The sequence below is a fragment of the Typopeltis vanoorti genome, chromosome 10 (assembly GCF_054136105.1).
Source record: "Typopeltis vanoorti isolate ZY-2024b chromosome 10, IOZ_Tvanoo_1.0, whole genome shotgun sequence".
Lineage (NCBI taxonomy): Eukaryota > Metazoa > Arthropoda > Arachnida > Uropygi > Thelyphonidae > Typopeltis > Typopeltis vanoorti.
In genome coordinates, this window is record NC_143558.1 from 64199684 (window position 1) to 64215613 (window position 15930).

The window sequence follows — 15930 nt, forward strand, 5'->3', positions numbered from 1 at the left end:
GGGTCTAGGGAATGTTGCGAGTCTTTGGTGGAGCAAGATAAAGGATACAGTTTTTTGTGGTCTGTAAGTGGTTGTAAGGCTGTATTTCACTAGGATGTTTGTTAATTTTTTGGATGTGTCCTAGATATATGGAATGGTGATAGATAGGTGTATGCTCTATTTTGAAAGGGAAAGGAGGAGGGGATTGTGGTTTTAATATTTTTTGGGGATTTTGTCAGGGTTGTAGCCACTGGCTAAGAGAATGTTGAGAATGTGGTCAAGTTCAGTAGTTAGGGCACTGCTATCAGAGTTGATTATTTTTGCCCTGTTATACAGGATTTTATAATCCCATATTGTTGGGGTGACTGCTGGTGAATGCATCTACCAGTATATGCAGGTTTTCTATAAACACAGAATTCCAGAGATACTGTATTGCCTTAATTTACAGTCCCTTCAGATAAAGAATCAACTTATGCCAGCCAAATGTTCCTTTTTTTTTTTTTTTGTTAACAGTCTTAATGCATGATTAAGTCCATCTGCAGGAAAGCACACCATCTGAATGCTTTCATAAAGTACACCTTTTCTACTTCCTAATGTAACTGAGGCCACCAAATGGAAGGTGGACTTATATACACCAGTGATTTAATTGTAAATCACTTCATTCCTCTCTACCACCCTTGCATTATCAAATATCATAAAAGAGACATGCTTCTCAACTCAGTATCAGTCATGACAGATCAGCTATGGCTATTACATTTTAGAAATGAAATACAGTTTCAAATCTGATTTATTTTATAAAAATAAAGTTAAGTTATTTTTCTTCTTCACTGGATAAACTGTAGCTTTGAACACTTGAGATAAGTGGCATTAATTAAAGGCATAAACAGTCAAAAAAATTTTCAAATGTAAAACAAATGTAAGACTGGATTTTTATTTTTGTAATTTCTCTCTTCTATTTCTCTCATCATTCTTACAATCTATCACTCTGATATATACTGTCCTTTATGTTATGTTATGTTTTTAAACTAGGTATTCGATTTAATTTCTTTTTAATGTCTTCAGTGTGCACAGATTCAATCTGAAATACATTTAATCCACAGTTAATAGCATTTTTGTTATTCCAAAATATGGAGTACCAAAGCATTCAGTTAATTTTTGAAAGCATAAAGAAACATACAATAGAGGAAATTTTGCAAAGGAAAAATATTGGAACCACACAAAAGGGCAAAAAATGTTCACTTCTCAGTTACCTATTAACAAAATATAATTATGTAATTATGGTAACAAGTACTTACTGGATCATCCATTAAATCTCCCCATGGTTCTGGCAGATGAGATTTACTAGCTGCGGGAAATACGCCCATCAGTTGTTCAAGAGGATTAAACTATGTAGAGAGGAAAATAGTTTATGAACAACATTGGAAACAGCAATGTTTAAAACTTAATAATTTTAAAACTTGCACAGTATTATTTAATTAACCTTACTGATCTTACCAATATTTAACTAAACTGATCATCACATAAGCAGGTAGCTGGTCTCCACTCTTAGCAGTCATCAAGCGTCATGAGCACAGTATTTGATTTTAAAGGCAGTGAACTCTTAACTGTTTCAGTAATATGAGTTCTACATTTTATTTTTCTGAACTGAAGACTTAAAAACATAAGTTTCTGAAAGAAAAACCCTGCTGGCTTTTGAAAAGATCAACTCACTCAGAAACTAACTGGAAAAGGACCTAGATAAATTCCTTCAGTGATGACTAGAATCAACCAATAATCATCTTTCTTCTGGCAGTCTAGCATTAGGGGAGCCAAGAAAGTTGATCACAAGGCTATGCAAACAAATTCAAATTGTACATACAAACTAACTGTAAACTATTTAGTGAAAATATACTCACCTCACTCACTAACTGCAAAAAGATGAGCAAACTACAAACTGTTTAAATATTTCAAGTATAAATAGAGGCAGTCCCAGACTTTTGTAAATTTGAACTTATGCAAATTATCCTGAAAGGGCTATAAAAAAATTTGTTATAAAAATTTTACTTATTGTGTATACACTACTTGCATGCCACCTAACATTGGTTGTTCAAAAGGCAGGCAATCTCTGTGTGCCTTCCATACTAGTGAACATGGATGTGCTGTGTTATTTGTATTTAAATGGTAATAATTTTTAGTGTTTAGTCATGATTGGAAAAAGGAAAGAAAAAAAAAATGAACTGATGCATAAATGTGCCAAAACTGATATAGAGATGAAAGCAAAGACCATAAAGAAAAAATATTTTAAAAGTTTATCCACCTGGTTATACTAGAAATTAAAGATGCCAAGATTTTAGGAGATGAAAGCAAAGACCATAAAGAAAAAATATTTTAAAAGTTTATCCACCTGGTTATACTAGAAATTAAAGATGCCAAGATTTTATATTCTTGGTTTCATTCTTTATCCAAGTGTAAGCAAACAAAGTTTGCGTGTGAAGTCACTTCATGACTGGGCTACTTCTTGTATATAGAGGATAATGACTTCAAATCACACTTGCTCTAGTATCTCATAATGCAAAACACATATCCTTATGGACATGTATAATGCTATGCATTATGTGTGTGTGTGTGGGGGGGGGGGGGGGGCACTACCCTGACCAGTTTCAACCCTTATTGAGATCTCATCAGTGGGAGCCAGACTCACAAGTGATACCAAGGTTGAGATAATGCAGAAGTCATATTTCCATATACAAGTAGCCAAAAGGCACCACACCTTATTACTAAAACATCATGTTGGAGGCTTAATGGATTTTTTACAACACTCAAAAAGAATTAAAATAGAATTTAATACTTCCTATATTTCGTCCTAGTCACTAGGATATCTACGGGGATTACAAAAATAATTAATGTAACATATGCACAAATAACAAACAATACTAAGCCCAACCACGTGGGTGACACTAAAGTCCTATCTAGGTAGAGCACCCTCTAAGGGCAGTAGTAGGTGCCCTGGAATGTAAGGTGGGAACTCTGGTGATGAGTGTTTCCCAAATCTTCAGAAGCTTAATGCAACATGATGTCCTCACAGCACTTAAGCCTCTACACACGTATTCTAATCATCCATGGGGAAGAATTAGCACGCAAATCCAAGCAATACGGTAAGTCAAAACTACGACTATCTAGGCAACTAAATAGGCTGGCCTTTTTAAAACGATGTCGGGACACAAGAGTGATACCAAACTGCGTTAAAATGAAGATCAATTTCCATTCCAAAAAAGCACTTCGTATATATAACCGTGCCAGCCAGGCATTACTCCGCGAGCAAATCGCCTCTACACGTGCTACCCTCGCAGTGACGAACGCAGTCATTGGCTCCTTACATTCAGAGCTCTCCACTGTTCTTAACCCTGAACTTTGGTCGATTCTCTCTGGCATTTCGGAAACTTCCGCACAGAGAGAATTCCAAAAAATAAAAAATAAACACATCAAAAAATATAGCAACCTTGTGAAAAACAAACCACAACCACAAATTCAACCGCTCCAGACAGTAATAAACCTCTCTTCCAAAAGGCTCAACGACGATGCCGTCAGCGCCCTTTGCCTCGGCCATAATTTTGCCGTCGCTCCGAAGGAAGTGCTGGTGCTTGACATAATGGTGAACATCGAACGTGGAATCGGTCGCTTACCGTCGGAGATAGCTAACAACATCAGACTGGACGTAGCCAACATCCTCGCGCATTCTTCGCCATCAAAAAGTAATTTATCATATGCCCAACGCAAGACTCTCCTGAAACTACGTAAAGAAAAAAGTATCGTCATCACCAGAGCGGATAAGGGTAATGCCACAGTCGTTCTTAATACCAGTGAATATAATCGTAAAATGAACATTATCCTCCGCGGTCGCGCTACCTACATCCCGCTAGAACATGACCCCACAAAAACACAAGTCAAGGAACTAAAAATTTTACTAAAATAAGTATCTTCCTGGCCCCCTGATGTCACGAAAAAACTTAAACCTTTCCGCCCCCCCCCCCCCCCCCAGAATATGCGGTTTACCAAAAATCCACAAACCCAATTCCCCACTCAGGCCTATAGTAGATGCTACCAATGCACCTTGCTATAGACTATCTAAACAGCTGGCCAACTCTCTGATCCCCTCACCGGAAGGTCCCCTTCCTATATAAAAAACTCGACCCACTTTAAAGCCCTCACAGAAAATTTAACCTTGAAGAAGACAGACATATTGGTAAGCTTTGATATCTCCTCTTTGTTTACCAATATTCTCTTAATTGACACCTTATCTTTCTTAGAAAACGTTTTTCCCTCTGACATCTTAGATCTCTTTTCCTTTGCCATTAACTCTGGGTATTTCTCTTGGAACAACAAAATCTACAAGCAGATAGAGGGAACTGCCATGGGTTCCCCCCTCTCACCCCCCCTTGCCAATTTCTATATGGAAGATTTCGAAAAACGAGCCATAGACTCAGCCCCACTCAAACCTTCTATCTGGCTAAGATATGTAGATGATGTGTTCTCTATTTGGCCTCATGGCCCAGACACGTTAGACTCCTTCCCCAGTCATCTCAATAGTCTACATCCAAGAATCCAGTTCACTATGGAAAAGGAAAAGAACAATTGTTTACCCTTCCTAGACACCTTAGTCACACGCCTGCCTAATGATACACTTACCTTCACCGTATACAGAAAACCCACACACACAGGCAGATACATTCACAAACTCTCCCACCACCACCCCTCTCAACAATATGGCATTATTAAAACTCTTACCAAGAGAGCCCACAATCTTTGTTCCAGTGGAACCGCCCTCACTACTGAGCTTAACCACACACAGCACTTTCCTCTCCAATGGCTACAGCGATCACAGTATCAAAAAAATAATCAACTCCTCCCCCATTCCCCGTCCTTCTCGGCAAGATTTTAAAAATGCCATCACCATACCCTACATCCGTGGCACATCCGAAAAAATAGCCAAGATACTAAAACAGTACAATCTACACACAGCATATAAGCCCCACCGCAAACTGGCTACCCTTATCCGTTCTACGAAAGATCAGCTCCCTCCTCTCTCTCTGCCTGGAGTTTACAAAGTACCCTGTTCCTGTAAGCTGGCGTACTTTGGACAGACAGGCAGATCAGCATCCATCTGTCTAGAGGAACACAAGTCTTACATCTTCAAACACAACTATGGCCATTCAGGCTTGGCTGACCATGTTTTGGACACCACCCACAGGGTATCATGGAAGAAAACCACCATGCTCCACCACAGCAAATTCAAGAAAGAGAGACTTTTCTTAGAAGCAGCAGCAGCTCTCAAAAACCAACCAAATCTCAATAAGTATGGTTGCATTAAGCTTCCGAAGATTTGGGAAACACTCATCACCAGAGTTCCCACCTTACATTCCAGGGCACCTACTACTGCCTTTAGAGGGCGCTCTACCTAGATAGAACTTTAGTGTCACCCACGTGGTTGGGCTTAGTATTGTTTGTTATTTGTGTATATGTTACATTAATTATTTTTGTAATCCCCGTAGATGTCCTAGTGACTAGGACGAAATATAGGAAGTATTAAATTCTATTTTAATTCTTTTTGAGTGTTGTAAAAAATCCATTAAGCCTCCAACATGATGTCCTCACAGCACTTAAGCCTCTACACATGTATTACTAAAACACTTTGGATTAGAGAAAGATGTTGAAAGTTTTCCTCACTTGGTCACACTATAAATTAAAGAAGCCAAGAAATATGACTTCTGCATTACTTCAACCTTGGTATCACTTCATTGCAATATCGTTCACCAGCTATTGTCCCTTTTTCCCAGGACTTGTAGCTCAGTGCATCAATTAAGCATAATGCCTCCCAACACCATGACCACATCATCTATCCCTTTCAAGAACATTCTCATGATGGTATTACGACTTTCATGTCAGATTAAGTGTTGTCTAGCATCGAAGGAAAGGCTAAAACAATTCTCATCTATAAAACGTACTTTGGTCCACTGTGTCTTGTCCAATATTTATGGATACAATACCAGTGTTCTCTGATGAGCTGTGGATAAAGGGATGATGCAGACTACAAGGCTTTGAGCATATAGGCCTACTTGTTGCAGACGTCTTGCCACAGTTTGTCGAGATATGTAAGTACCTGTGCTTGAAAGGAGCCAACTTGCAAGCTGATCCTGTGGTGCATCGATGATATTTTGATGTTATAAACAAAAATCTGTCTTCATGCTCTGTGGTAGAGTGAGATGACCTCTTAGCAAACTTTTGAAAAACATTCCATTGGTTCGAAGCACTACCCATAGCCTAGATACATTGCTACGAGAGATTCCAAACTCTCTGGCAATATTAGTAATTCTGTAGCCTTCTTCAAGCTTTCCAATAATTCTTTCCTGCATGAAATCATCTAGATGATGTCTTTGAGACATTACACAATGGCGAAGTTTGCAACTTTATTCCTTCCCAGAAAGAGCTTCTTTCAAACACAAGTTGCTTAGCACAGCCTTTGGCCCCTTTTGGCCCACGTGACCCCTTTTATGCACGACTCAAAAATTTAAATATGTACACTTTCTACTCTAAATTGTCAGTTACATAAATTACCACGAGCTGATTCATCCAAATTAGTGACGCTCTTCACTAAGTTCTAGTAAACTGCTGCTGGAATTCATTTCCATTCCTCCTGTAGTATGGCAAACGACCGATAAGTGTTAGTTGGACAAGTAGGTCTGGCACTCAACCTTTCCTCCAGCTCATCCCAAAGATGTTTAATAAGATTTATTTCGGGGATCTGGGCTGACCAGTTTAGTTCTTCAACATGCATGTCTTCTAACTACAGAGCTAGGGTCCTTGATTTGCGAGCAGATGCGCTGTCGTGCTGATACAGGAAATGGCCTATTCCAAAGTGTTGCCACAGTGTGGGAAGAATGCAATTGCCCTAATATCATTATAGGGATCAGCGTTTAAAGATCTAGACACAGAAATCAATGGGCCTAGTCCAAAACGGAAAAAAAGCCCCATTGACCATTATGTTACTGACCCGAAATTTCACACAAGACATTCCTGTAAGTATTGTTCTCTAGACACATCTCCATCAGATTGCTAGACTGTGTACCATGATTAAACCCCCAACTGGCCATGACATCCATAGATGTCCAGCTAAATCTGGATACGATTCTGTAACACCCGTTGAATAATGTGGATAAAAAGTGCAATTTGGTCTCACTATTTCATCCACTTCAGCCAGTAGGAGGTTAAACGTCCACAGGACCCTCTTCCACTGATCCACAGTCCAATGATGATGTAGTTTGCACCATTCCAGCCAACCCCAGACATTGGTAGGTGTCATCAAGTGTTTGTAAGCTGCAGAACAATCATGAAAACCATGGGCAAACACCTCTTGGAAAATAGTTCTGCCACTGCCATCTGTTCCAGAGCTCATGCAGAAGTTGTTTGCGAATGTCGCTAAGACTGACAATGCAAACAGGAGTCCATATCAATACTAGAGGGAGAAAAAGCCATAAAAAGTCTGTAATGTGGAAAGGTAGTTGGAGTAAATGATATTATACCAGAAATGTTGGAATGAGGTATAAAGTTTTGCAGTGGCTACACTGCATAATTTAGACAGCCAGGTCACAAGGCTGAATTTCAGATGATTGGATCTGAGTTCTCATAGTTTCTATCTATAAGATGGGGAATCAAATTAAAGGTGAAATTACAGTGGAATTTCTCTACTAATTTCTCTAAGTGTTCCAGGTAAGATTTTATACAAGCACACTCCATCACAGAGTATGAAAAAAAGATTTTTGGTTACAACAGCAAAACGCAATTCAAGCATGTGTATATCTCAACAAACTGTGGCAAGGCATCTTTGACAAGTAGGCCTACACACCTGTAAGTTTATGTCCCTTTCTCCACAGTTCATCATAAAGAACAATTTCAGTGTTGTTCATCATCATTGTCATCAAATTCCTGCCATGTACCCTCAAGGGGTATACAGGATATGATAGTACTACATGAAAAAAAAATTACATCATTATTACTAACTTCCTATCTACCATTTTCCTCCAAATCAGTCTGTTACTTGTCAAGACTCCAACATTATCAGATCTTATATTTCTATCATCTAAGGCACTTTGTACCATATCAATCCACCTATATCTTGGTCTTACTCTGGGTTGTTTGTGCTTCCAACCTGGTAGAGAACACTTGCTTTGCTAATCTTTCCTCGCCCATTCTGTTTAAGTGACCATACCACCTGAGATTAGCTCTGCTAACGCATTCCTGGATGCTGACAATGTCAAATTCTTTCCTAATATCCTTGTTTTTAATATGATATTGCCATTGATGCCATCTGTTCACACCTATAATCTTTCTCAGGACTCTCATATCTGCGGTCTCTAGTCTTTGGTCAAGTGTTTTACTTCTGACCCAGCTCTCAGATCCATAAGTTAAAAGTGGTTTGAACACTGTCTTGTATACAGCTAATTTAGTGTTCCGACTAATTTCTCTTTTATTCCATATGAATTTATTCAATTGATTTCCTACCACCAGCATTGTTGATTCTGTTGTCTATTTCCATATTTAATTTACCATCTTCACTAAAAATCATGCCTAAGGAGCTGAAATGTTTTACTTGTTCCACAGGTTTCTCCATTCAAAACACAGTTGACATTTTCAATGATTCTGCCTATTTTCATTGTCTTTGTCTTTTTAATGCTGACTTTCATACCATATCTAAAACAACAGTTATTCAATTTAGTCAGATAATCTTGCAGACTTGCAGCAGATTTATTTAGAAGTATGACATTGTCTGCATAAAGCAAAGAGCCGACATTAATATCTCCAATTTGGATAATATGTTTAATACCACTTCCCTTCATAATGTGATCCATATAGGTAATAACAGAGGGGATAATGTACATCCTTGTCTCACACCAGATTTAACATTAAACCATCTTCCTGTACTTCAATTCTAACTGCTGACTTACAACTCAAATACCGACTAAGTATTGCTTGATATAATGCCCCATTGACACCATATAACTGTAGCGTATTGAATAGCTTCTCTCTTGGCACCTTGTCATATGCCTTTTCCAAATCAACAAAACTTAAATACAGCTCTTTGTTATATTCCCGTGATTCCTCCACTATTTGTCGTAAAGTGAAGATCTGACCCTGATAGTCTCTATTTGGCCTGAATCCAGCTTGTTCTTCACCAAGCTTTTCTTCCACAATTCTTCTTAACCGTTTCTCAAGTATACTTGCATAGATCTTGCCAGGAACACTCAGTTGGGAAATACTTCTGTAATTCCCACATTCAGTTTTATTTCCCTTTTTATATATGGGTACTATTAGAGCTCTACTCCAATCATCAGGTATTCTTCCCTCTATCCAGGCCTTCTGAACTATGCAGTGCAACCACTGTAAGACTCTTATACCACCATACTTCAGCATTTCTGGTCAAATATCATCTACTCCTGCTGCCTTTCCACATTTCAAGCCTTTGATGGCTTTTTCTACGTCAAGTATGGATATGTATTCCTGACTGCATGCCTGTCAGTGTTTTTTACCACTGTGCTGTCATCACTGCTTGTTTCATTTAGCAGTTTTTCAAAGTAATTACTCCATACTTCAAGGATATCTGTGTCTCCCGTTTTCATGTTCACCTTTATCATCTATAACTCCTTTTACAGACTCTTTCCTCCATTCCTAAGCTTCTTCAACAACCTCCAGAATATTTTGCCACCTTCTTGATATTTATTTTCTATGTTATTGCCAAAGTCCTCCCATGACTTTTGTTTAACTAGTTGTACACAGTGTTTAGCATTCTTGCATTTGTCTCTATATTCTCTAAGAGCACAAGCTGACTTATTTGACAGGAACTTTTGATATGCTTTCTTCTTTTTCTTCACTGCCTCTTTAACTTCCTATGTCCACCAGGAAGTTTTGATTTTTTTATCCTTAACAACTTCAACCACATGCCTCTCTGCCAGAATCAATCAACGTTTTTTTCAGAGTTTGTCACTGAATCTCCAAGATTTGATTCCTGTTCTCAAATTCTTTAATTTTTTCTTCAATAATCTTTGTGTATTTTAGTCTGCAGTTCACATCTGAGAGCTGCTCAACTTTTATTTGCTTTAAAACTTTCTTAAATGTTATTGTTTTCAATATGAAATTCAATTTTATCCTGCTCAAGACTAAATAGTGATCACTTCCAATTTCAAATCCTCTGCACCAGAGAGAAAACATTACTATCAACAATAACATAGTCAATGAGACCTTTCTTATTGCTAGCCTCTTCTCTCCATGTGAATTTGTGCACATTTTTATGTTGGAACATGGTGTTAGTAATAACCAGTCCATGTCCATAGCAGAAATCCAACAGGTATTTGCCATTATTATTAGCTTTGCTCTTTTCTCCAAATTTTCCCAAAATATTTTTGTATGTCTCACAATCATTTCCTACTCTGCTATTTAGATCCCCAACAAGGACCAACTTTTCCTTTTTCATTGTGTCAGTTGCTTTTTCTAAAGCCTCAAAAAATTCCTCCACTTCTACCTTAGTAGAACCTTCTGTGGGACTATAGGCACAAATCAGTCTCATTGTCCAGTTCCCCATTCTCATATTTGCCCACATTACTCTACTTGAGACTGACTGCCATTCAAGAAGATTAGCCTCGTATTTTGTGTTGAATACTATGGTTACATCTTCTTTTCCTTGATTGTCATTGACTGAATATAACATTTTGTATTTATTGCTCAGAAAGATCTCACCAGTTTTGGTCTTTTTTGTTTCAGTCAACGCTATTATGTCGATCTGGTACATATCTAATTCCTCAGCTAGCTCCATTTCTTTCATTCAGGCTTCTTACATTGATAGTACCGATCTTTAACTCTGGTGATGTTGAGTTGGGGTTTGTTTTCAGATTTGTTCAAGTAGCTGACTTTTCGCTATTTGCCCTGGTTCCCTAGCGAAAACAACGGGGATCTTGTTTAACCGGGTGACGCCCCAGCCGGCATGAAATTTTGTTAAGTTGTACCATCATTTTGTATTTTGGTTTAACCAATAAGAATACAATTTGGCCGGCTAAATCCCAAATTGCCAGCCCATCCTCATTCGTTCAGTATCCAAGTAGATACCCAACAGGGTGCACCACGAGAAGGTGAGGATTGGACATTAGATAACATTAAATCTAGTGTGAAAGTGGTACTGCTTACCATCACGAGAATGTTCTTGGAAAGGGATAGATACAGCGATGCTGGGATCATAGTATGGAGAGGCATTAAGCTTAATGGATGCACTGAGCTACCAGTGCTGGAAAAAGGGACTACGACTGGTGAACGATATTGCAACAAAGTTCTTCATTGTCATGTTCGATTATTCCATAGTTTTGTAGATGAAGACATTTTTTATGGATGACAATGCCACACCACATCATGCACAAGCAGTGGAGATACTTCTGCAGGCCAAGGATATCAATCGAATCGAGTGGCTAGCATGCTTCCCAGATCTCAACCCCCATAAGAACACATTCAGGGATATAATAGGGAGATGTACTGATGCTTGAAATTCCCCTCCAGAAAACAAACAAAGCCTTATCCTTGTTCAGAAGGAGGACTGGGGCAGTTTGCCTCAAGAACTCCCGAATCACTTGGTGCTAAGCATACTATGACATTGTGAGAGCTGCATCACAATTCAGTGTGGACATTTTCCATACTGAAATGTCTCTTTGCATAGCTTACTGTAAACATTGTACATTAATTCCTTAACTACATCCTTAGGAAATTTGTAACATTTGCAAAAATATATTCCAATTTAATTTGTATGAAATTTATAATACATTTTTGTGTAATATAACTTATTAGTATGCTGGCAATAAACACTTAGCTATTAGTCATGAAAAATTTTTTCATATACATTTAAAAATGCAGTTCGTCCTTAGGTTTTGGACACTAGTGTACATAGTCTATATTTATGTTGTAAGTCAGCAGTTAGAATTGAAGGAAAGGCAGGCAGGTGGTTTGATATAAAAAATCAGGTGTAAGACAAGGATGCATATTATCAAAATAATGTGACACTGAACATTACACGACAACATTAGAATTGGAGATATCAAAGTTAGCTCTTCACTTTATGCAGATGATGATGCACTCCTAAACATATCCAGTGCAAATTTTCATCATCATCATCATCATCAAATTCTTCATATATATACCCTCAAGGGGTGTACAGGATATGATAGTACTACACGAAAAATTACATCATTACTAACTTCCTATCTACAATTTTCCTCCAAATCAGTCTGTTACTTGTCAAGAACTCCAACATTATCAGATCTTATATTTCTGTCTTTTAAGGCACTTTTTACTGTATCAATCCATCTATATCTTGGTCTTACTTTGGGTCTTTTTCCTGCCAACCTGGCAGAGAACACTTGTTTTGCTTATCTTTCCTCTCCCATTCTATTTAAGTGACCATACTGCCTGAGATTAGCTCTGCTAATGCATTCCTAGATGCTGACAACGTCAAGTCCTTTCTAATATTCTCATTCTCTAAATTGAATAACAGCTGTGACAAATTTGGCATAAAAACCATCACCAAAAAATAGGTAGGAACATAGTAAACTTTAGCTGTATTCTGAATGGAGAAAGTATAGAACAAGTGAGATATTTCAGCTATTTAGGCACAATTTCTAGTGAAGATAGCAAATTAAATTTGGAAATAGATAACAGAATAAGCAAAGATGGTATGATGATGAGCCAGCAGAATAAATTTATATGGAATAAGAGAGAAATTGGCTAGATCAAACTACCTATATAAATGATAGTGTTCAAACTAGTTTTAAGTCATGGATCTGAGAGATAGCTTAGAAATAAAGCACTAGATCAAATACTAGAAACCACACAAACAAAAGTTCTGAAAAAATTAGGGGAATGAACAAGTGTCATCAATGGCAAAATCATATTAAAAATGAAGCAAGTTTGAGTGCAGTTAGTAGTTGGAAGGGATTCAATCGTTCAATGCTGTTGGCACACTCTCCCTCGATGAGTCTTTGGACTCCTCGGAGGTGTCACATAATAATAATAAAGATACTGGGAATAAATCTTGTCGTGATTAGCATTCGAGAATGTGAGAGCAGAGCTAGCCTAAGATGGTATGGTCACTTAAACAGAATGGGAATGGAAAGGTTAGCAAAACAAGTGTTTAGTGCCAAGATAGCAGGAGAAAGACCCAGAGGCAGCTCAAGATCTAGGTGGATTGATTCAGTCAGAAGTGCCCTAAAAAATCGAAACATTAGATATGACAATATTGGAGTGCTAACAAGTAACAGGATGATTTGGAGGAAGATTGTTGATAGGAACTTGATCATGTAGGTACTGTCTTGATATCCTGTATGCTGCTTAAAGGTACATATCAGGAAATTGATAATATTATTGGTAGGAAATGCCATGATAGTTTTTAATTTACAAATTTTCATGAACTTTTTTTTTTTCTAAAAAAGTCATTTTGAGATATACTCTAGTTTTGTCATATGCATTTTGAAGCGCACCTTGCATTGTTGTTGAAACATAAATATAAAAATTATGCAAAAGTATTAATAGATCTGTTTTAATTGTTTTAATTTTATATAGAAAATTATATTAAAAATTTTCCCTCAGTTATTCAAAAAAAAATTCTTGCTTAGAATCAAATTTTGGATAGCATACTAAAATACAATAATGAAAAATTCAAGCTAAATGTACATAAACTTACTGGTTTGGTCGCTTTCTCAAATTCAATTGATAAGTCACCAATGTTCACAAAATCAGAAGCAAATGGAGCATAGTGATATGGAAAAAACCATTTCCAGGTTGCACATCCCTGTAATCATAAAATTACTAATATAATATATATTTAGAAATTCCAACCAATAATACAGAAATAATTAGCAATTCAAGTTACAAGAAGTTGCTTGCATTCCTAATCATCTTTAAAGGAAAAATTCTAAACCATGCAACTATAATCTACCTTATAAGTTGTTGAGAAAAAAAATTAAATAAAAATAAAATGAAATAAAATTATCATTTCTTTTTTATTGAAGAGTTTTCAACCAGCTATATACTACAGTGATATCTGCTTACCATGATTAGTTGAGACTAAAAAAATGTTGGTGATTGCGAAAAATGATCTCACAATCAGTGAGTGATGGTGAGCATCCTTCTTCATAAAATTATCTAAATGTTGCTACTATAATGATGAAGTATGCAGATGGTGTTCTAATAAAGAATATGTAAATTCTCTATCATCTTTCCTTTTTTAAGAAAGTAGGCTAAGATACATACAACTGCTACACTTTGTGTTATTAAAAATTTCATAAAAAATGTCTTTGTTTTGGAAACCTAATCAAAAAAATAAAATTAATTAAAGCTGTTCTAAAACAAAATACAACTCCATTTATGGGATCATAATCCATGAACTCAATAAACTAAATGTCATATCTCTGGGTCAAATAGCAACAGATGCTTCCTACAAGAGAAATATTTTTTGGACAAAGCATTTTTCAGTCACTGCTTCGGGATTAGAGTTGCTCTGCTTACTGCTAGAGGATGAAGGGTTAGGTTATTTTGTTAATTGTGTATGTTCCTATGCAGTTTGTCTGTTTTGCAGGATGAAAACCACAAGTTTCTGGGATGGAAAACCCTGCAATCTCCATATGAAATCAGTTAACTCACCTTCAGTTGCAAAGGCATGATAATGGTTCTTCACAACCTAGAAAGATTAAAGCTGTTCTAAAACAAAATACAACCCAAGTCTTTCTAACCAAGCTGGAAGGTGAAACCAATAAACTTTCCTGATGCTGGTGTGTGATTAACAATAAACAATTTTTAGATGCCTAATGTGGAAGAGTGATGTCGTGGATTAAGGTCTTCAGTCTGAAATTGGGTATGTGCCTTCACAATTTCCAAAGTTACTTCAAGGCCAAGATTTGCCGGGCTGTCTCACTTATTCAGGTTGTTTTTGTTGTTCAGAATTTTCATGCTGATGACAACATGGCATGAGGATCTGGTTCCTTACATGGAGAGTGGTTAATGAGTGAAATACATTGCCTGAGTGTGTTGTGAATGTAGACACACTGAATCAGTTTAAGCACAGTTGGATGGGCTTTATGTATGACAGTGTGTACCTCCCATGATGAGTGACTCTTCCCATATTATTAATATATAGATTAAACAATGGTCCAAGGACCTGTTCTGGGGTACACTGCTGGTTATCTTAAATTTGGCAGATTCACAACCTCCATATACTAATTTCTGATACCTGTCTTTCAGCCACCCACTTATCCTATCAAAAGCTTTAACAAAGTCTCTAACAGTATCAAAGTGTATCTATTTCACTTTCCAACTCAGCCATAACATTATTATATAAGAGCAAATTGCTCAGGCATTACTCCTTTTAGGAAACTCATGCTGCTTCTTGCAAGGTATTGATTGTTAATCCATTTCTGTATGCAAGTTCTTACCAACTTCTCTAAAACCTACACAACCATATCAGATACTGATTGGTCAATAGTTAGGCACACCAATTTTTGCACCACTTTTATACTGGAATTATTCATACATTACTGCAAGATCTTCACTGAGCTGAGACTCAAATTATACAAACATATCAAGAAGCTCTAGCAAGTTTGGTGAGCATTCCTTCAGTATACATGCTCATATCCCATCTGTCTCTGAAGTGGAAGCACTGTGCACTATGTTGATAGATATTAGGAAATGAGCACTCATTATTTGAACAATTTCATCTGCTTGTGATGCAAGGGCACTATCTGCATTCAGTAAAGTTTTTCTGCTATATTCATTCTTTCTTTTTCTTGCAGAATAACAATAAAATTGTTTTGGGTTGCCTTTAGTCTGTACACCAAATTTCTTTTCTTAAGAAACTTAGCTTTCCATACTATACTTATAAGTTTTCCAGCCCGA

At 37.1% G+C, this 15930-nt stretch overlaps 1 protein-coding gene across 1 annotated transcript in view; it reads right to left on the minus strand.

The window, feature by feature from the left end:
- Rat1 (5'-3' exoribonuclease 2 Rat1) overlaps positions 1 to 15930 on the minus strand; it is a 365027-nt gene that overhangs the window by 83034 nt on the left and 266063 nt on the right. Inside the window, exons 22-23 of the mRNA XM_090399598.1 lie at positions 13724 to 13831; positions 1271 to 1364 (exon numbers count right to left, since the gene is read on the minus strand). Coding sequence (XP_090255724.1) covers positions 1271 to 1364; positions 13724 to 13831 — 202 coding nt within the window. The remainder of the gene's footprint in view (positions 1 to 1270; positions 1365 to 13723; positions 13832 to 15930) is intronic.